The sequence below is a fragment of the Hyperolius riggenbachi genome, chromosome 6 (assembly GCF_040937935.1).
Source record: "Hyperolius riggenbachi isolate aHypRig1 chromosome 6, aHypRig1.pri, whole genome shotgun sequence".
Classification (NCBI taxonomy): domain Eukaryota; kingdom Metazoa; phylum Chordata; class Amphibia; order Anura; family Hyperoliidae; genus Hyperolius; species Hyperolius riggenbachi.
In genome coordinates this window covers 259,250,796-259,272,814 of record NC_090651.1, presented here as the reverse complement: position 1 = coordinate 259,272,814, position 22,019 = coordinate 259,250,796, and the positions used below count along the sequence as shown (strand labels likewise).

At 42.7% G+C, this 22,019-nt stretch overlaps 1 protein-coding gene across 1 annotated transcript in view; it reads right to left on the bottom strand.

The window, feature by feature from the left end:
* Positions 1 to 978: 978 nt before the first annotated feature.
* The window catches only part of LOC137521462 (probable pleckstrin homology domain-containing family N member 1), a 124,218-nt gene continuing 103,177 nt past the window's right edge, over positions 979 to 22,019 (bottom strand). The window contains exons 11-12 of the mRNA XM_068240754.1: positions 17,767 to 17,843; positions 979 to 2,744 (exon numbers count right to left, since the gene is read on the bottom strand). Of these exons, the coding sequence (XP_068096855.1) occupies positions 2,676 to 2,744; positions 17,767 to 17,843 (146 nt within the window). The 3' untranslated portion in view covers positions 979 to 2,675. The remainder of the gene's footprint in view (positions 2,745 to 17,766; positions 17,844 to 22,019) is intronic.

Below are 22,019 nucleotides of genomic sequence, written 5' to 3'. Positions count from 1 at the left end.
CATGAGATTGTTTATGTTGATTTGTTTGCGTAATTGTACACACAAACTCACCTGTATAATGATTCCCAAGATTGCCACCCCCATCACTACGACCAGTGGATGTAGGAAGAAATTCTGAATTGTAGAGGCACAGTCCGAATGTCCCTGGAATATCACCAGAAACCGTTTCCACCAGGTCAGACTGGAACTCACCTGATTATATTTGTGTTCAACCTCTTTAAGATCACCTTGATCATGATGAAATATCACCTCTAATTTAGTGTTCTGTTTGTTTAACCGTTTTAACAATGTGTGATCTTGTGTCAAAACCTGTACCCATTTGTCCCATGGCGTGTTATCCCTCAGGATGGGCACTTCCTGTGGAGCTTTGAACTTTAGAGTTCTCCTAACAATTTGAGGGATAACGTAGTCAAACCTGGATCCGGCCCTTTAATACTGACTAGGAAAGAGTTAAATGTGACCTCATCTGAGCCCTCCCCCAGAACTGACTATTGGCTTAGACCCCTCGTGGTGTCTTAATACCCACCTACTCGATTAAATTCCATGCTGCCTTTCACTTACATACAGGAATGTAATATTTTGTAAATATGGCCTATGTTGAGTGTTCTCGTAGTCCATTTGTCTGGGGCAGTGTAGGCCTGTGGTCTTCCTTCAGGAACATGTTCTCAGTATCTGCTTGCATCATCTGCTTCAAGCAGACACTGAGATGCTTCTGCCTGCATCTTTAAAAACTCTTTTAAAGGTATACTCTGCGAACAAGCATTTTACCTAAAACTCAGTCCAGATAACAGAGGCCTACTTAAATTATAATAGTTGTTTCTTCTTGTTTCTTTTTTTTTTTTTATGTCACTTTTGATCTTGGATAAAAATTGCAGAAATCACTTGTGGTAATATATTTTATTAAAAACAAGAATTAAAAAGTTTTTTTTTTAAACTGAAAAATTCAGAAACATTCATATCTAATCCCAGAAATGGAATGGAATCAAAAGAGAATGCAAAACTGACACATGTATAGGTAACTTTACACTTATATCGGACTGGATGGATAGCTTGTTGTGTGTATTGATTTCAAAGTAAACCTGTAACAAACGTGGGCAGTATAACTGAGCATGTGATAAAAAAAACAAAACAAAAAAACATAAATCAAATATTACCATTGACGAGCAATGAAAACGGTATTTCAAAATAAACATGAATTACAAGTATAAATATAACCAAAGCTACTCAGATTCGATTTACTCTTGATTTTTATATACAACAGCTATACTAGATGACCATGGCTTAGCTAGGTCATGGGTCACCTGCAATGTAGTAGCTCTATTCTGAAGAGGAGCAATGCTCCCAAAAACTACCAGAAGTGCCCTGTGCATCTCCAGCCACTCCATAAAGCTTTACAACCTCTTTTTTTCTGGCTGCAGTAAGATTTCTTTGAGAAACAATACACAGTATCATCTTATTATAATAAACACGGGTATAGTGACCTACCTCTCCAGGACCTGGCCAATCTCCATTTTAAGTCTATGGGAGAAACGCCTGGTAAAGTAAACCCGGATACAATAAAACTTCTGTTATAGTATAGGAATAATGTGAATGTAAACAAAAGAGGATGCAGCGTTACCACTTCCACTTTGCAATCACTGATAAAGGTATTGTCATAGTCTCCCCATAGGATTATACGCACTCCCAGGTATCTCTTCCCTTGTTTTTTACCTTCCTCTGGGTCAACAGGGATATGTGAGGGAGCAGGCAGTAGTACTAGTAGTAGTAGTAGTTGAACTCAATGGACGTATATCTTTTTTCAACCCAAATAACTATGTAACTATGTTAGCAATGATGCTCCTGGTAACGTGTGGAGTGCAGTTCAGGCTACTTTCACTTGTAGTGCAGAACAGAGTGGGTCTATTCGCTGCAAAACTAAAGAGAGTGGAGAGGAGAGTGCTAAGTTTTAACCGTGGAGGTATCGGAGCCACTCACATTACAGATGCCAGAAGCTTATCATGATTGGCTGCATGTTGAAGAGAGGTTTCATGATTGGCTCAAGTGTGAGCAGAACGTTTTGCAGGACACGTGCTGCAAGTTTTGCCTGCGGAGGTATCGGATCCACTCACACAGGAAGTGAGGGGCTGCCTATATTCAGAGAAAGCTGCAATTTTTGAGGAGCCCTGGATACTGTACCAGCAATTTGTCCAGCCTGGCTATGCAGCCCTAAGGTATACTTAAACTTAGTCCATCAAATGTGCAAGTGCTTGTACTGTACCTCCAATGTTCTCCAGTAACACTGCTTTCCTCACTGCACTCCTTTCTGCATCTCTAATGGGTCTCATTAATGAGCTGCTGTTTCTAAGCTTTAGATGTAGCTTACACACTTGTATTTTGCACGTTAGTCAGGAAGCCACAAACACCAGCCTCATTTTGGCCTTTATCTCCCTTTTATCTAATCCTGCATACTGTAAGTATTTCTCTTCTATTTTTTGCTCTTTACTGGTCCGAGTCTGTGTCACTTTCATTTCCCCTATTTTTTGTTTCCTTTCCACTGAAGTCATTTAAGATGGCCATGGCATATGACACACGAAGCTGTGACACACATCTTAAGGTCCAGTCTGCCTCCTCCAGTTGACCATGTGATGACCTTTGTCTGGGAGGAGAGCTCTTGCAGTCTTTTTCCAGATGCTCTCTTATCTTCGATATTTAGGTGGCACAGAAGGCGGAAGATGCAAACCAACACCACAGTGGTTATGTTGTCGCTGAAAACAAAGAGATGTTCCAGTAAAGATCATGACTGGATGGTGCTCGTAATACCCACAATGAGGAACATTAAAAGAACTCCAAATCCTGGAACGTAATATAGCTTGACACAAACAAGAAAGTGAAGAGTCTGTTTACTCAAAACTAGCATTTCAGTGAAACAGACACTGATTTATTATACCTCTAAGTACATTATCCCCTTTCAGTAAAGTCCCTCTCCTACTATGTGCAGTTTTCACTTAAAAGACATGTTTGTATTTTGTGGTTTACAAGAGCATGTACCTTACCACAGAAGACTCATCTTAAGTTTTCCACTTATACATTGCTTGTTTGCTACACAAAAGCACTGGATACTCAATTGTGTTATGTTTCTTTTATAGGCAATTGTAGTTCATTACCAACATGGTTCCCATGCATTTCCATGCAAACACAACAATGTGCCAAAACCAACTGGGCATGCGCATTTACTATATATATATATATACAGTATATATATATATATATATATATATATATATATATATATATATATATATATATATATATATATATACTAGCTGGACGCCCGGCGTTGCCCGGGTATGTATTTGGCTGGTGTTGGCCCTGCCCCCTTTTCCTAACCCTAACACACAATTACTTAATTACTTAATGACCACGTTTGCGAGCTTTGCGGTCTTTGGCATCAATAATTTGCATTGGAATAAAATAAATCTGATTGGCTGAGGCTCCACCCCTTTTCTGAATTTGAACCCAAATCACCCAATGGCCAAGTGTACCAGGTACAGGTGATCAACAGTGCAAGAGGCTTGTGCTATTAACAGAGATGTCGCGAACGGTTCGCGAACCATTCGCCGACGAACATATCTGCATCATTGGGTCTTCAACTACTTCCGGGTCGCTATGAACGACGTCACGCTCATTCACAGAGAGTGCCCGGCAACAGGAGCGCGATCTAGGACGTGCTCCGCCGGGCAGCGCAGGCGTACTACTCCGGGTCATAACGATTCGGAAGTAGTAGAAGGCCCAGAGATGTTCGCCCGGTGAACGGTTCGGGCCATCTCTAGCTATTAACAGTGCAAGAATGGCAGCAATTAAACATTCCCCTTAAAAATCAATAAGTGGATTTTGATTGGCTTTTGTACGCTCCACCCACCTTTCTGAATATTAATCCCAGTCATCCAGAAACTGTGCAAAGTTTGAGAACCCTACCATTAACAGTGTAAGAATGGCTGCAGTTTACATTTTCCCAATGAAATTTGTATTTTTCTCCACCCACTGATTTCCTGCCATTGTTCAGGTATGTATTTGGCTGTTACTTCTCCGCCTACTTTTTCTAACCCTAACACACAATTACTCAATGACCAAGTTTGTGCGCTTTGCGGTCTTTGGCATCAATAATTTGCATTGAGATTAAACAAATCTGATTGGCTGTTTGTGGCTCCACCCCTTTGTCTAAATTTGAACCCCAGTCACCCAATGACCAACTGTACCAGGTTTAAAGGGAAGGTTCAGGGAGGGAGGTGCATGCGCAGTAGAGCCCGGAGGACGTCCGATGACGTCAGCGCGCCGGCGTGGGACGCAGAAGTTCCGGGCCTTGGAGCGCAGAAGAGCCCGACCTGGCAGCCGGCCTGGCCAGGTCGGGTCGGCCACCGGAGACCACCGGGAGCCTGCGGAGCGGCGGCGAGGGCACCTCCTGCCTGCCACGGGCTGGAGGAAGCCCCAGGTAAGTGGAAATTGATTTTTATTTTTTACCCACCCTCCCTGAACCTTCCCTTTAAGGCTTGTGCCATTAACAGTGCAAGAATGGTAGCAATTACATATTCCCCTTGAAAATCAATAGGTGAATTTTGATTGTCTTTTGTAGGCTCCACACACTTTTCTGAATATTAATCCCAGTCACCCAGTGACCAATTGTGCAAAGTTTGAGAACCCTACCATTAACAGTGTAAGAATGAATGCAGTTTACATTTTCTCAGTAACATGTGTATTTGTCTACGCCCACTGATGACCCGGTATTATGTATTTGGCTGGTGTTGGCAGCGCCCACTTTTCCAAACCTTTACACACAATTACTCAATGACCAAGTTTGTGAGCTTTGCGGATTTTGGCATCCATAACCTGCATTGAAATGACACACATAAGATTGTCTGTTTGTGGCTCCACCCCCTTTTATCAATTTAAACCCCAGTCACCCAATGATCAACTATACCAGATTTGAGGCTTGTGCTATTAACAGTGCAAGAATGGCAGCAATGAAATATTCCCCTGAAAAATCAATAGGTAATTTTTGATTGGTTTTTGTAGGCTCCACCCACTTTTCTAAATATTAATCCCAGTCACCCAGTGACCAACTGTGCAAAGTTTGATAACCCTACCATTAACAGTTTAAGAATGGCTGCAGTGTACATTTTCTCAGTGAAATGTGTATTTGTCTCCGCCCACTGATGACCCGGTATTGCCCACTTATGTATTTGGCTGGTGTTGGCTGTGCCCACTTTTCTAACCCTCACACACAATTAATCAATTACTCAATTACCAAGTTTGTGAGCTTTGCGGTGTTTGTCATCAATAATTTGCATTGGAATGAAACAAATCTAATTGGCTGTTTGTGGCTCCACCCCCCTTTCTCAAATGAACCCAAGTCACCCAATGATCAACTGGACCAGGTTTGAGACTTGTGCCATTAACAGTGCAAGAATGGCAGCAATGTAAATATTCCCCTTGAAAATCAAGAGGTGAATTATGATTGTCTTTTGTAGGCTCCTCCCACCTTTCTGAATTTTAATCCTAGTCACCCAGCGACCAACTGTGCAAAGTTTGAGAACCCTACCATTACCAGTGTAAGAATGGCTGCAGTTTACATTTTCCAGTGAAATTTGTATTTGTCTCCGCCCCCTTTTTGGTTATGGGAATAAAAAGTATCCTATACTTAATTCCAGGTAATGTACTATGTGTGTGCCAAATTTCATTTAAATCCGTTCAGCCATTTTTGCGTGATCGAGTAACAAACATCCAAACATCCAAACATCCGAACTTTCCCATTTATTATATTAGTAGGATATATATATATATATATATATATATATATATATATATATATATATATATATATATATATATATATATATATATATACACCTAAACAAGATTTTTTTTGCTATTAAAGTGACCTGTTTATATTTGCGTTAATTATGTATATTTTTAGTAGTCCCCACTTTGTCTCCCATACTGCGTACGTGGTGTCCCCTCCATCTCCCATAGCTAGTTTCACTAGTTTCTGGTGCTTCCCAAACACACTTAACCCCCCCCCCCATAACCCCTTGTAGTATTTATCTGGTGTCCAGTGGCTGCCTGACCTTCACCTTTCTTGCATCCCCTTTCTGTGTTTCCCTGGTATCTCTTATTTACCTGGTATCTCTTGTCTCCCTGGTATCTCTTGTTCCACTGGTGTATTTTGTTTCCCTGGTGTCTCTTATTTCCCTGATGTCTCTTGTTTCCCTGATGTCTCTTGTTTCCTTGGTGTCTCCTGTTTCCCTGGTGTCAGCTAAATAACGTATGTTGCCTTTATTGTAGGATTTGAGCCTTTGACCAGGATTCGAATCTCAGCTCAAGCCAGTATGTACAACAGTAAGCGGTCATTGGGCAAGGTTTCCTAATGATCCCGGTCACCTGTGAAGTGCCCTAGTGGGTGCAGCCTTAAAGTTTACAAAGAGAAAAGTGCAATATAAATGGTATGCGTCTTGTGTATCTAATGGCTTCCCACCCTCCTCGCGTCCCTTTGCAGAGTTTATTGGCAGCGGAAGCGGTGGTCTTGCTTCGTGTAGGATTCGGCCACTAGTGCTTGCTCACATCTAGTGTTTAGTGAACAAGCGCTTGAAGCTAAATCAGATGTGAAGGAGGACCAGGAGGAGTCTCTTGCAACATGGCCGTAAGGAGAGGTAAATTGTGAGTTAAAGGGACACTTAAGCCAGAAATAAAAAAATCAGATTTACTTTCCTGGGGCTTCTACCAGCCCCCTCCAGCCGCCCTGTGCCCTCGCAGTCACTCACAGAGCCTCCGGTTCCCTGCCGCCAGCTAGTTTCGTTTTTGCTGACAGGCCCGACAGGCCTGGCCACGAGTATTTTTCTTTGTGCTCCCGTCCGCAATAGAAACCTGCGCCTGTGCAGGATGCTATAGAGGTCGGGAACATGAAAAAGGATAGGCGTGGCTAGGCTTGCACAGGCACAGAAAGCCCGTCGACTCCCTGTCAGCGAAAACCAAACTAGCTGGGGGCGGGGGACCGGAGGCTTCGTGAGTGACTGCAAGGGCACGGGACAGCTGCAGGGGGCTAGTAGTAGCCCCAGGCAAGTAAAACAGATTTTTTTATTTTTGGCTTAAGTGTCCCTTTAATGTTAAGATTATTATTCATTCTGAAATGAGATTTGTGAATCAACCCCTATGAGTGAAGAAGTGAAAGTATTACTTTAAATTTGGTTATCTGAGTAAAGGTGGTCATTAACGATACAATTCTTCAGGTAGTCAATCGTTCAATTTAATCACCCCGATTAGACAGAAAGCTGCTATCCAATTTGATAAGATATGTTTTTTGGATTGATTCCATCAATCTGATTGAACTGGATGACAGCTTTCCTTCCATTAGTGGGACCGAATGATTGTTTTCAATAGATATTATGATTGAACCAGACAATCAATCAGCTGGAGAATTGTTATTGGCCACCTTTACAAAGAAGGTGCCCATTAACAAACTTAAGTGATATCTTAAAAGTTGTGTGGTGTTTTTTACTTCCTTTGTCTAATACTGATTTTTAACAAAATATTCAGTATGAAATATATGCAGTCATCACATAAATAAGAGAGAGTACCGATAATTTTTCTCATCGCTGTATATATACCTATCTCAGCTACCACCATCTAAAGAGGTGAAATTTTAAATGAGCAGGGGCGTAGCAATAGGGGGTGCAGAGGTAGCGACCGCATCGGGGCCCTTGGGCCAGAGGGGCCCCGAAGGGCTCTCCCTCATCTACATTATTACCTCTCTATTGGTCCTGTGCTCATAATAATCATTTCTATAGATGCTGTGAATAGTAGTAATCACTAACAAATTGTTTTCCAGCCTCTTCTTGCACCTCTGACACTGTAGTTGCCATTGGCAGGTTTTGGCATGCCGTATCAATTGTTATGTATAGAGTGCTTGGTAAGTTATCAAACCAACTGAAATGTCACATAAAATTAATATTCATAAATGTTCCAGTAACTTGTGAGATGCTGAAATACTTCACAATCTATAGATTTATTTCCTCTTTGACAAAGAACTGAGTTTTATGATAACATCATTATAGCTGTAAAGTCCTGACATTATCATTCTAGGCGTTATATGTACACCGTCTTCCCCTCCACCCATTTCTGGTGCAGTCTCTAATAAGGGAACAAAAAGATTGCTATCATAAATAACCCAGTGTGCTTCCGCTAAAAAATTGGGTACGTGGGAATCAGTTGAAAAGGGCTTCTGAGCCATCTGTGTTAAAAAGGCTCCTCCATAGACTTCAATGTTATTTTTGCAAATATGGGCTACAAGGTGGTGAAAAGGGCTCCCAAGTTTTCTTTCAGCTACAAGGTTTTTGTTTCAACTACAAAAGAGTGCCCCTTTGTAGCCCATATTTTTGATGCGGTTTCAAGGTTTTCGGCTACAAGGTTTTTGATTCTGCTACAAAAGGGTGCCCCTTTGTAGCCCATATTTTTGATTTGGCTACAAGGATTTCAGCTACAAGATTTTGTAGGGCACCCTTTTATAGCCAAGATTTTTGATTTGAGGATGCGGGGGGGGGGGGGGAGGAGGGCTAGGATTAGGCATCACAAGTGGGGGTCTTAGGGTTAGGCACCACTAGGGGGGGTCTTAGGGTTAGGCACCACCAGGGGAGGGTTCTGTGTGAGAGTAGGGAGAAGTTAGGTCATAGTAATCACCAGGGGAGTCTTAGGGTTAAACACCACCAGGGGGATCTTAGGGTTAGGCACCACCAGGCGGGGTCTTATGGTTAGGCAACACCAGGGGGGGTTAGGGTTAGGCACCACCAGGGGAGTTTTAGGGTTAGGTACCACTTGGGGGGTCTTAGTATTAGTGTTATGATCATGTCTGCAGCGTTTACTGCTGGCTGCAGTGGTATTGTAACCCAAGCAGTTCTGATGTTATTACATGCATTTTCTTGCATAGTTTGGTTTGCACTTAAACTAGTTGCTGATTCCATCTGCAGTCACTCTGAAATTAATGACAGTTTAACATGCTCTTGTGTAAACAAACATTGTCTGCTGCAGTGGAGGGGCAGTCCCTTTCCTGCAGGCTGCATATCATTGTCTGCCTTTTCCTGCTATCAGCCTGTGATTAATTGCCATTCACTTGTGTGGGAATCTGCAGGTCTGCTCCCATTGGATGACCTCAGTATAAAGAACTGCTTCCTGCAATGTCTCATGGGCTACCATAGTCTCAGATCCTATCTGTTACTCTGCCCGTGCCCCACCTCGTTCCTAGTCCGTGTGGACTGCGCTGACTCCTGCGAAGGGGTCAGCGAGTCCTCCTAGTTCTGCTCTTGTTTCTAGAAGTTGTTACTTTGCTTGTCTTGTGTCATATATTGGTTCATCGCCAATATATACGCATACTTGCACGTTTATTATTTTCCTTGTATTCGTGTTACGTTGATACATCAGTGTCGCTGATATATACGTACACGAACTGTTTATATCCTGTATTCCGTTAGTCAGCGTTCCAGCACGCTGAGCTAGTTATCCTGTTCCTGGTCCTGTTTGTGGATTGCGTTCATCTCTGCGAAGAGATAGCGAATCCTTCTGAGTCCTGTTCCCTGTATTACTCTAGTCTTAGTCAGAGTTCCTGCTTATGTCATATATCGGTTCATTGCCGATATATACATATGTTAGTCAGACGTTACAAATAGTTTCATTGATAGCTGTAATTGTAATACGCTAGGAAATCATACTTATTGTATATTTATCTGTGTTACGTTCATCTATCTTGATCCTGCTATTTTCTGACTATCCTGTCCTGTCTTTGTGAGGCACGCCATTGCTGCAAACGCATTGGCTGCCTCATTCCAGTCTGTGTTATTGTGGACGCTTGCTGTCACTAAGTAGTGGCTAGTTTAGCAAGCGTTCATTCTGTTTACCTGTCCTGATCTCCTCAGTTCTGGTTTGTGCGCTCAGCGCTACTTTGCGCTGAGACGTTATAGCGAAAGCATTGTTTGTGGCTGTCAGATCTGCACCGGCTCTGTGCGCCACAATCTCCTGTTGGAGTCAGTCCTCCCCTCCACTAAACTGGGGATATCCTGATTCCTTGTGCTGGTGTGTGTACCTCCTTCACGTCAGCTTATGCATCACGAGCTGACCGTGGAGAATACACCTCCAAGCGTGACAATTAGGCACCACCGGGGGGGTCTTAGTGTTAGGAACCACCAGGGAGTATTAGGGGAAGGTCCTGTGTGAGAGTAGGGAGAAGTTAGGTCGTAGTAATCACCAGGGGAGTCTTAGGGTTAGGCACCAACAGGCGGGGTCTTAGGGTTAGGCAACACCAGGGGGGGTTAGGGTTAGGCACCCTCAGAGGAGTCTTAGGGTTAGGCACCACTTGGGGGGTCTTAGGGTTAGGCACCACCGGGGTGGTCTTATTGTTAGGCACCACCCTGGGGTATTAGGGGAGGGTCCTGTGTGAGAGTATGGAGAAGTTGGGTCATAGTAATCACCAGGGGCTGTCTTAGGGTTAGGCACCAGCAGGGAGGGGTTAGGGTTAGGCACCACCAGGGGGGTTAGGCACTACCAAAGCAGTCTTAGGGTTAGGCACCACCAGGGATGGGTTAGGCACCACCAGGGGGGTTAGGATTAGGCAACACCAGGGGGGTCTTAAGGTTAGGCACCTCCAGAGGAGGGTTCTGTGTGAGAGTAGGGAGAAGTTAGGTCATAGTAATCACTTTTCTCAGCTATATCCAGAGCCCTTTTATAGCCCAACAAATTTAGCGTATAACAGCATCCTTTTTATAAACTAAAACTAGCTACACAGGGCACCCTTTGTAGCCAAATTTGGCATATGGGCTACACCAGGCACCCATTTTAGCCGAATCTGTCTTTTTTCGTCTATATCAGGAGCACTTTTTTCCAGGCGACGGGTGGAGGAGGCACCCAATGCATAAAAGATAGGCCAATAATAAGCCGTTAACCTTATAAACAGAGAGGTAATCTTTGCTCTCTTGAAGAATTTGGACCAGTTTATTGAAAAAGGTATTTTATTCGAGAACATAAAATTGACAACGCGCTTCACGGGTGCTTGCCCGCCTGCTCAGGTCAGTAAAAAAACAGGTGCCTTAACTGCTATGGTTCTCACACAGAGAGGCACTCATGCTTGGTACACAGCCATAGCAGTTCAAGCATCTGTTATTTTACTGACCTGAGAAGTTGGGATGGTCGGAAATGCCAATTTCCGTTTCCGCCAAAAATCCACATTCCGCCATTGCCAATTACCACTATTGCTACCAATTCCACTTTCCGCTAATGATTTCCGCATTCCGATGCAGATTTTTGCGGTAATTTTCGCCGACTTTAACATTGATTTTCTCAAGGTCTTTATGAAATAATTTTTTTGCATTTGCATTTCCGCATCGAAATTTGGAAATCGGTAATGAAAGTGCGGTAGGTGAATTTTTGCGGAAATTTTCGTGGAAAGCGTGGAAATTTACGCCGATTTTAACATCAATTTTCTTAAAAACGACAAGGTCTTTTTGAAATATTTTGTGTCCTGTTGTTCCCACTTGTCTGCTTAACATTCCTTGAAAATTTGATGTTTCTAGCACCTATGAGGGCTTTGCTATTAACCTCTAAAGTCGGTGTCAAACCGCATAGCGGTTCCAATGCGTATTTTCTGCCAACTTTAACATCGATTTTCTCAAAAACTACAAAGTCTTTTTGAAATTTTTTTTTCTTCTTGTTTTCATTTGTCTGCTTAACATTCCCTGAAATTTGGTGTTTCTAGCTCCTATGGGGGCTTTGCTATTAACCTCTAAAGTTGGCATAATACCGCATATCGGTAATGCGAATTTTCTGCATTTTACATTACAGTCAACAGCGGCCAACATTGGCGGTTAGTAGCAAAGCCCCTGTAGGTTCTACAAACACCAAATTTTCAGGGTATGTTAAACAGAGAAGTGGATACAAGAGGAAAAAATATTTCAAAAAGACCTTGTAGTTATTGAGAAAATTGATGTTAATATCGGCAGAAATTACTGCGAAAATCCACATTGGAACCACTATGCGGAATGATGCCGAATTTAGAGGTTAATAGAAAATCTCCCATAGGTGCTAGAAACACCACATTTCCAGGGAATGTTAAGCAGAAAAGTAGGAACAAGAGGAAAAAAATCTTTCAAAAAGACCTTGTAGTTTTTGAGAAAATTGATGTTAAATTTGGCGATTAGAAATTTACGCAATTTTCACGAAGATTTACGCGAAAATTTGCCTACCCCACTTCCATTACCGATTTCCGAATTTCAATGCGGAAATGCAAATTCCGATCGGAAATTCGAAAATTTCCACGGAATCCGAATGAGCATCCGTACTAAGGAGGCAGGCAAGCACCGGTGAAGCGTGTTGTCAATTTTATGTGCTCAAATAAAAGATCTTTTTCAATAAACTGGTCCAAATTCTTTAAAGGGAATGTCCAAGCAAAATAAAAAAATGAGTTTCACTTACCTGGGGCTTCTACCAGCCCCATGCAGCCATCCTGTGCCCTCAAAGTCACTCACTGCTGCTCCAGTCCCCAGCTGGCAGCTTGCCGACCTCAGAGGTCGGCGGGACACATTGCGTACATTTTTACGCATTCCCAGCTGCCAGCGGGGGACTGGAGCAGCAGTGAGTGACTACGAGGGCACAGGATGGCTGCATGGGGCTGGTAGAAGCCCCAGGTAAGTGAAACTCATTTTTTTATTTTGCTTGAACCTTCCCTTTAAGAGAGGTAAGATTACCCCTCTGCAGTGGCGTACCTAGGGCAGTGGCGTACCTTAGGTGCTGGGTATTAAAAGACATCCCCCTAAAAAAAATGGGCACAGCCACAACCTGCAGCATGCTTCGCGGGAAAAAATGGGCGTGGGCATGACCGGATGAGGGCGGAGCTAACTGTAATTTAAAGTATTAGCTAGTATAGTTGCCCCAGAATAGCTAGTATAGTTGCCCCCAGTATAGCTAGTACAGTTTCCCCCAGTATAGCTGCCCCCAATGAAGTTAGTATAGTTGCCCCCAGTATAGCTAGTTTAGTTGCCCCCAGTATAGTTAGTTTAGTTGCCCCCAGTATAGCTAGCATATTTGCCCCCAGTATAGCTAGTATAGTTGCCCCAGTATAGCTAGTATAGTTGCCCCCAGTATAGCTAGTATAGTTGCCCCCAGTATAGTTAGTTTAGTTGCCCCCAGTATAGCTAGTATAGTTGCCCCCAGTATAGCTAGTATAGTTGCCCCCAGTATAGCTAGTATAGTTGCCCCAGTATAGCTAGTATAGTTGCCCCAGTATAGTTGCCCCCAGTATAGCTTGTATAGTTGCCCCCAGTAAACTAGCCCCCAGTATAGCTAGTATAGTTGCCCCAGTATAGCTAGTATAGTTGCCCCCAGTATAGTTGCCCCCAGTATAACTAGTATAGTTGCCCCCAGTATAGCTAGTATAGTTGCCCCCAGTATAGTTGCCCCCAGTAAAGCTAGTATAGTTGCCCCCAGTATAGCTAGTTTAGTTGCCCCCAGTATAACTGCCCCTAGTATAGCTGCCCCCAGTATAGCTAGTTTAGTTGCCCCCAGTATAGCTGCCCCTAGTATAGCTGCCCCCAGTATAGTTAGTTTAGTTGCCCCCAGTATAGCTAGTTTAGTTGCCCCCAGTATAGCTAGTATAGTTGCCCCCAGTATAGCTAGTTTAGTTGCCCCCAGTATAGCTAGTACAGTTGCCCCCAGTATAGATGTCCCAGGAGGGGGGAAGGAGCGCTAGAAGGAGGGACAGTGGGGGCAGCGGTGGGGAAGGGGGAAATATCCCCCCTCCCTCACCTGGGACCCCTCCTTCTGCCTCTCTCCCCCTCCATAGATTACCAGCGGCAAGTGCAGGGGCGGCGAGGAGGCATGCGGAGAATTACTCACCACTTCCGCGTTCCAAGTGCTGGCAGCGTCATGTCGTCACAGATCTCCGCCTTCAATGCCACCCACTGTGCTTCCGCTAATCAGGAAGCACAGTGGGCGGCATTGAAGGCGGAGATCTGTGACGACATGACGCTGCCAGCGCTTGGATCGCGGAAGTGGTGGGTAATTCTCCGCATGCCTCCTTGCCGCCCCTGCACTTGCCGCCGGTAATCTATGGAGGGGGAGAGAGGCAAAAGGAGGGGTCCCAGGTGAGGGAGGGGGGAGATATGTCCCCCCTCCCCACCGCTGCCCCCACTGCCCCTCCTTCTAGCGCTGCTTCCCCCTCCTGCTCTGCTGCTGTGGGGGGTCGTGGTGACACCCCCCTAGCTGTCTGTCACCCGGTGCACCGCGCCCCCCTGCGCCCTACAGTAGGAACGCCACTGCCCCTCTGTTTATACTTTATACGGTTAACTGCTTATTAGCCTATATTTTATGCACTGGGTGCCTCCACCCCTGTTTTAAGTGTCTTGTCATACCTCTTTTAAAGGTGGTAGTTTTTTAGTTGTCCTAAAGAACTTCCGGAGTGTGACCACCCAGTTCCTGTCACAGATCTGGAAAACCGAGCGGGGATGGTCAATTTCCCGCCTGCTCTGACGGTGGTTGCAAAGGTTTGCAACCCACCTTTGTGAGTTTATACATCCTTAGCAATTTGCTTTTCTGAATCTTACACGACTCTGCATCATTGGGCTCCTGGTCTCCTTTTGTCTTTTAGACGAACCTGGGGTTGTTATAATCACAGGAAAAATCAACATAAGCTATCTTTTTTCCAGAAGCCCTTTTCAAATGTACGCGGGTACGTGGTTAATGGGTATGTGGGTGGTGGGTAGGTGAGTATGTGTATGTGGGGGGAAGGGGAGGCTGCAAGAAAGAGTGTTGAAGCTGAAAATTTACAAAAATAAGTATATCATACTATTCTAAACTTGTCTGGGAAAAAAAGAGAAAGAACAAAGAACATGGCTGCTAACAATGCAGGGTAGTAGAAAGGATGCTGAATGCGCAGGAAGACTAGAGTCCTGCCTATGGAATAGGAGAGGCATAGGGTAGATGGATGCATACAGAATACAGAAAATCACGCAGCCATGTTCTTTCTCTTTTTCCCCAGACAAGTTTAGAAAATAGAATTATATGCTTATTTTAGTAAACATATTTTTGTATACAGGGGGTCAATTTATACATAAATTAAAACTAAAAAAAGTTAAAAGGCCCAAATTCTAAAAGCTTTCAATTTATGGTACAGCTATTGATGCTTCTGCCATTCAAAAAGCGTAGTAATTTTACTAAATCCCTTAAAGATACCCATTTACCCTTAAAGTGAACCTCCGGACTAAAAATCTACTCAGCAGAACTGAAAAGGCTTGGTGTTTCTTTAACAGTTTCACAGCATCAGAACTTTGTTTTTCTTACCAAAGCATCATTTTTAGCTGCATTTTTACCTAAGCTCCACCCATCAAAGAAAAAAAGCCCGGGCATTTTTCCCTGATGCTGTGCAGAGCATGATGGGATTTGCTATGTTGTTATTCACGTTGCCTAGCAACTGGGAGAGGTGCTCAGGACACAGGACAGTTGGAACTGTGTCTCAAGCTCCCTGTCACCTCCTTTCAACCAAAAAGATGGCTGCCATCATGAAATCCAACATTTGCCTGTTCTTTTAAAACAGGGTGGGTAAGAGATTATATTACCTATCTATTTTAATTAACATAACTAATGTAACTTAATGACAGTATGTGTGTTTAGGCTGGAGTTCCTCTTTAAGAAATAATAATATATGTGGCATGCATCAGATATGAAAAGGTTCCCAATATCCACATAAGTAGTCGAGACAGGTAAATATGGCGCCCACTTGCAACTGGTAATTTTGGCACCCCATAGACAATAATCTTAAAGTGGACCCAAATTAAAAATACAAGATTTCAGAAATAAAATCTATTTTCTAAATTATAATATTAATAGCAGCCTTTTTTTAGCTGCATAATGACAAATATAAAATATTTTACATTTATTGGAGAAACCCCTCCCTTCCTTTCATTTTGCCGGAAAATAATCCGTCAAACTGGTGGAGTAGATGGTGTGCAGGAAGAAGGAATTGCTAATGGCTGCCACCTGTATAACCCTAGTTATGCAAAGAGGAGGGTGAAAAGCATGCACTGAAATGCTCATAGGCTTAAAGGAGTGTTTATTTATCTTTGTATGTGTCAGGGTGGTGCAACGAAATATTTTGAATTAAAAAAATGTTTGGTTTGGGTCCGCTTTAATATCATACTTGCCACCGGGGCCAGCTGTGTAATTATGATGTATTAGGGCCCGTTTCCACTAGAGCGAATCTGCATGCGTTGTCTGCATGCGGATTCGCATAACCAATACAAGTGGATGGCCCTGTTTCCACTTGTCAGTTTTTTCCTGGGTTTTTTCTGTGCAGGATTTTTCTGCACGGTAGAGCCTGCAGAATTCGCCTGCGTGTGGGATGCAGGCGATTCGCAGGCTATGTATTTGATAGGGAAAACGCACATGCGTTTTTTGTCATGATTTCGCGTGCGAATTCGATTGAAAACTAATTTAAATTGAACCAGGCAGTGACATGGTTAAATTCGCATATACCCTGCCTATGCGAAATCGCATGCGAAATTGCGGCAAAAAACGCACGTGGAATCGTATCCGCATGCGATTTCGTCAGCGGTGGAATCCCGGTGATTCACACCGCACTAGTGGAAACGAGCCCTTACTGATTACAACAAAGAAAAAATGTGTGCATCAACCAAGTTAAAACCTGATAAATCTGGCTTTGCAAATTTGGCCTAATTGGCTTACCATGAGATATTGCTCATGCAAATATGCATTAGCTTTCGCATGCCAAAATATGCAGGGTCTAATGCTGGGGATACACGGTATGTTTCGGTACCATGTATTGAGCCGCTGTTGCTCCCAGCTGATAATTTCCGACAGGTCCAATGACCCGCCGGATTAATTCCCCGCTCGATCCCCGCGGGCGGACAATAGCAGGGAGTTGAGCGTAAGATAAGGAGGCGCCCGTGGGGATGAGCGGGAATCGATCCGGTTGGCGGCGGGGACGAGCGTGGACGCGGCGAGAGTTGATCCGGCAGCTAATCGAGCCACCGGGTCGACCCCTGTATGCCCAGCATTAAACTAACACAGCAAAGCGGTTGCCCTGTGGGGATTAATTCATGTTTGATTAGCACTATCCAGGAGCGCCATGAGGTGGCTCCCCAATGCCCTCATAAAACCGGGGGGGCCGCGGGGCAGTGGTTAGCTTCCTCGTGGCGCTCCTGGATAGTGCTATGTAGCATGAACTAATCCCCGCTGGGTAACCGCTTAGCGGTATTGGTTTTTGACTCTGCATAATTTGGCATGCGAAAGCAAATGCATATTTGCATGAGCAATGTCTCATGATAAGTCAATTAGGCCAAATTTGCAAAGCCAGATTTGTTAGGGTTAAACTTGGTGTTTAATGCACGCATACATTTTCTTGTGGTAAGTAATTATGATGTATGATGGTTAGCAGCAATAGCAGCAGAATTTATTGATGGACTGAATTAGCTGTTTCAGTAAGGGGCGAGTAGGGGTGGCTTAGTGTTAATTGTTGGCAGAGGAGGTTAGTGAGAGTTACATTATGATAGGCGATAATAGAATATTGGTAGGACTACCCATATTCTACCACATCAAGCGCACAAAATGAAATGTTGGCTTTACCCTGCTTCAAAATTTCCAAGTGCTGTTTTTACATGTACACCCTTTAGTATCTCTCACACTACACGTTTCCTTTTTTTTTTTTTTTTTAAAGAAAGACTCTCTATCATGCATAAAAAATACCTTTTGTAGAAAAAAAATCCATTTACTGTAATCTTCTGTCGTCAAACACAAAATTAAGATTGGTTCCATAAGATCACCTAAAATCATAATAATCACAATTAAAATCATAATAAAGCTGAAAATATTTCAAAAATATTATACTAATAATAAATATAATATTAATAATTATTAAAGAGCATGTTTGACAAGTCATTCCTCCACTTTTTTGCCTGGAAGACCATCTGTATGCAGCTTGGAACCTGAACAATCAAATCCACTTCCTGATGATTTGGATTGATTCAGTATGAAGCTGCCTGGAATTTACATCACATTTTCATGTACAGGCCCAGACACACTCATAGGGCTGGTGCACACCAAAAACCGCAAGCAGATCCGCAAAACGCTAGCGTTTTTTGAACCGCTTAGTGTCATTTTGATAGCGCGGTTTTGGGGCGTTTTGCGATTTTTGCGTGCGTTTTTGCAAGCGTTTTTGGAAGCGTTTTGCATTTTTCAGGAAAAGAGGTAGAAAGACCTTAAACAAAGGGTTAAAGTGCGATATATTGATGACACATGTCAAAACGCATCCGCATCCGCATCAAAATCCGCTTGATCAAGCGGTTTTACAGGCGTTTTGCGTTTTTCCTATACTTAACATTGGAGGCAGAAACGCATCCGAAATCCAAAAAATGCCTCACCCAGGCATTTTTCGTTTCTGCAAAACGCCTGCCGCTCTGGTGTGCACCACCCCATTGAGATACATTGACCAAGCAGATCCGCAGCCGCAAGCGGATCTGAAAACGCCCAAAAAGCCGCTCGGTGTGCACCAGCCCTTACATTGCTCTCAGTTGCATTGCTGACCCCATTCTATAATGAAAGGTCTCTCAGTATGCATGTAGCAGTGCATAGTCAGAAAGCAGTGCTGTGCAGCAAATAAGTGTGTCTCTCAGACAGCGCTCTCTATGTAACGTCTGATGTCCCTGCATATCAAACACTGAGATGCATTCCTGGAATCTGCTCAGCAACACAGTAGTATGCTCAGGCCCTTATTCAGAAATATAAGCATCTCACTGACCATTTTTAAAGACAATATGCAGAATTCAGCCCTAGCCAAGACTCAACAAAGGCAATGGACTGAGTTTGAGCAAGTAGGGTGTGAAGCTTTAAAGGTCTGCTGTCACGAAAATCTTAAAATTTTAAGTATATTTAAACATATACAGATAAGAAGTATGTTTCTTCCAGAGTAAAATAAACCATAAATTACTTTTCTCCTATGCTGCTGTTACTCACAGTAAATAGTAGAAATCTGACAGAACCGACAAGTTTTGGACTAGCCCATCTCCTCATTTGGGGTTTTCAGGGTTTTCTATATTTTGAAAAGCACTTAGTGAATGGCAGTTGCTCTGTCCAACTGCCAAAAAAAAGTGTACAGTGAGCAGGGAGGCTGGCCAGCATCTTTGTATAAATCTTTTTCAGAGAGTGTCTTTATAAAGAATAAAAGCCATGCCCAGAATACCCTATGGAGAGATGGACTAACCCAAAAACATGTTCAATAAATGCACTAATCAATACTGGCCAGTATCAAAAAACTTGCTGTGCACTGCAGTGCTAAAATATGAAAAAATGACTAAAAAATGCCTAAAAAATGCCTAGAAAATGACTGAAGTCTCTTCCCTTGCTGACATACAGCTTCTTCTGAGAGTAATCAGTTTGGTATTATATAGTTCGCTGACATGCAACTTCTTCTAAAAATGATCAGTTGTTCCAATGGTAGGGTTAAGGCTTTTGATAGCCCACACACTCACGGTTCCGTTGCTTAGTTTGGATACTTCCTTTAGTGTTCGTCCACTCAAGTCTGTAGCAGTTTTCTAGTCTGCTACAGACTTGAGTGGACGAACACTAAAGGAAGTATCCAAACTAAGCAACGGAACCGTGAGTGTGTGGGCTATCAAAAGCCTTAACCCTACCATTGGAACAACTGATCATTTTTAGAAGGAGTTGCATGTCAGCGAACTATATAATACCAAACTGATTACTCTCAGAAGAAGCTGTATGTCAGCAAGGGAAGAGACTTCAGTCATTTTCTAGGCATTTTTTAGGCATTTTTTAGTCATTTTCTAGGCATTTTTTAGTCATTTTTTCATCTTTCATCTTCCTTAACCCTACCATTGGAACAACTGATCATTTTTAGAAGAAGTTGCATGTCAGCGAACTATATAATACCAAACTGATTACTCTCAGAAGAAGCTGTATGTCAGCAAGGGAAGAGACTTCAGTCATTTTCTAGGCATTTTTTAGGCATTTTTTAGTCATTTTTTCATATTTTAGCACTGCAGTGCACAGCAAGTTTTTTGATACTGGCCAGTATTGATTAGTGCATTTATTGAATAGGTATGAATTTATGTGTGGGATTTATTGAGATTAACTTTTAAGACTACTGGTGTATTTTGAATAAATTTACATTTTATTAACTCCAAATTGCATAATTGATATGTAAAGGCGCAGGTATTATATATATTTTTCTCATATATGGCTCGAAGGGGATGAGAGTGTAAAACCCCAATTAATTACCTTGCTGCCAATTAATTGGAACTGTTTCACATTGAATTACAGCGCGGCGACATAACATTTTTATTTTAACCCAAAAACATGTCGGTAATGTCAGATTTCTACTACTTACTGTAAGTGAGAGCAACATAGAAGAAAAGTAATCTATGGCTCATTTTACTCTAGAGAAAATGTACTTCTTATTTTTATGTGTTTACATATATTTTAAGTTTTAAGATTTTCATGACAGTGGTCCTTTAATGTGACTTATACTAGAAATTATTCAGGATACTTACTTTTTCCTGGTTTCAGCATCAGAAACACTTCCTATTTTTATACATTGCCCTATATTGATATTTAGCCCCGCCCATGCCAGTGATGTTTAGCCTAGGATATTTAGCTATGCAGAATTCTGCTTCCATAGCATTCTGGGAGACCAGGCATTATTTTCACTGGTATAGGTAGCAACAGATGCCTGGCCCTACTGTATGATGAAGCAGTAACTGTCCTTTACTGAGACACAAAGCAAATGAAAATGTGGAGTACAGTCAATAAAACCAGCATAGATAGACAGTGGGCGGTGGATGAGCAGGGAAGCCTTAAGGTTGTGAAACAACCATCAGGCTCCCCTGCTCACTCACCACCCACTGCCAATCTAGGTTGGTAGTGCCGACTAACCCCTGCTCCTCTGATTATTTTCCCTGGCTTCGGAATTCTCAGAAACAAACATTCTGTAGAGCTGCACCTGACAGGACTAAGGATGTTGCCACATGTGATACATTTCACAATGTAAAAAGGGTGAGGAAAGATTTTACAATGGACAAACATTGACTAAATAATGTATAAATTAATATTGTGGGGGGGGGGGAAAGTATTTTTATTCATTACATACTTTTTTACTACAGTTTTTCTTTAATGTCAGCTGAATTTAAATGCAGACTTACATTTAACTGCCTTTCACTGAAAAAAGGATGTTGTAGATCTTTACTAGTATTTGAATAAAAAACAAGGAATGACTGCACTCGTGCATTCTCAAGACAGTGGACAGACCCAGGAATCATTTCTTAATGCCTTGGTAGGATAAACTGGGACTCAGAACTGCAAGAAATAGGCAGCGCTCCTGAGCTGCAAATGAAATGAAGCCAACAGAGGTATGAAGCCCCCCCTCCCCCCATCCAGAGACGGATACACACCTTTAATGCACATCAGATGCAAACTATGCACTAATCCCTAATATAAGTAAATTGAATGCAAACTGATACACATGAATGCAGCTAGCCAGAAGCAGACATTTTTGCACAACAGGAGTAAATGGCAGCGCTTTCAAATATAGGCAGCACACAAATTGACCCGCTGCTTAGATGTGCAGAGCCCAAACTAGGCAAATTACACAACTTGCATTCAAAACAGATGCCGCAAGGGAGGACGTTGGCTTCAAAAACAGCCTGTGCACAGATTGTTCAATACTAGACTCTTCCGTCATTGGAGCAGAGCAGTCGGTGTGGGTCAGTCGACTGCAAGGGGCTGGAGAGAGCCCCAGGTGAGTAAAGCTCATTTTCACTTTTTTAGCTGATAACTCCTTTAAAGATAGTACTGTAAGTTAAATAGCTAAAAATTGAAGGAAAGAGGAAGCAAAGAAAATGTACTGTACTCTGCAGTAGTCTCTCTGGGGAGTTTTAAAGACTCATTTGGGCCATCTCTACACAAAACCCTGGTGGTTTTCCAAAAAC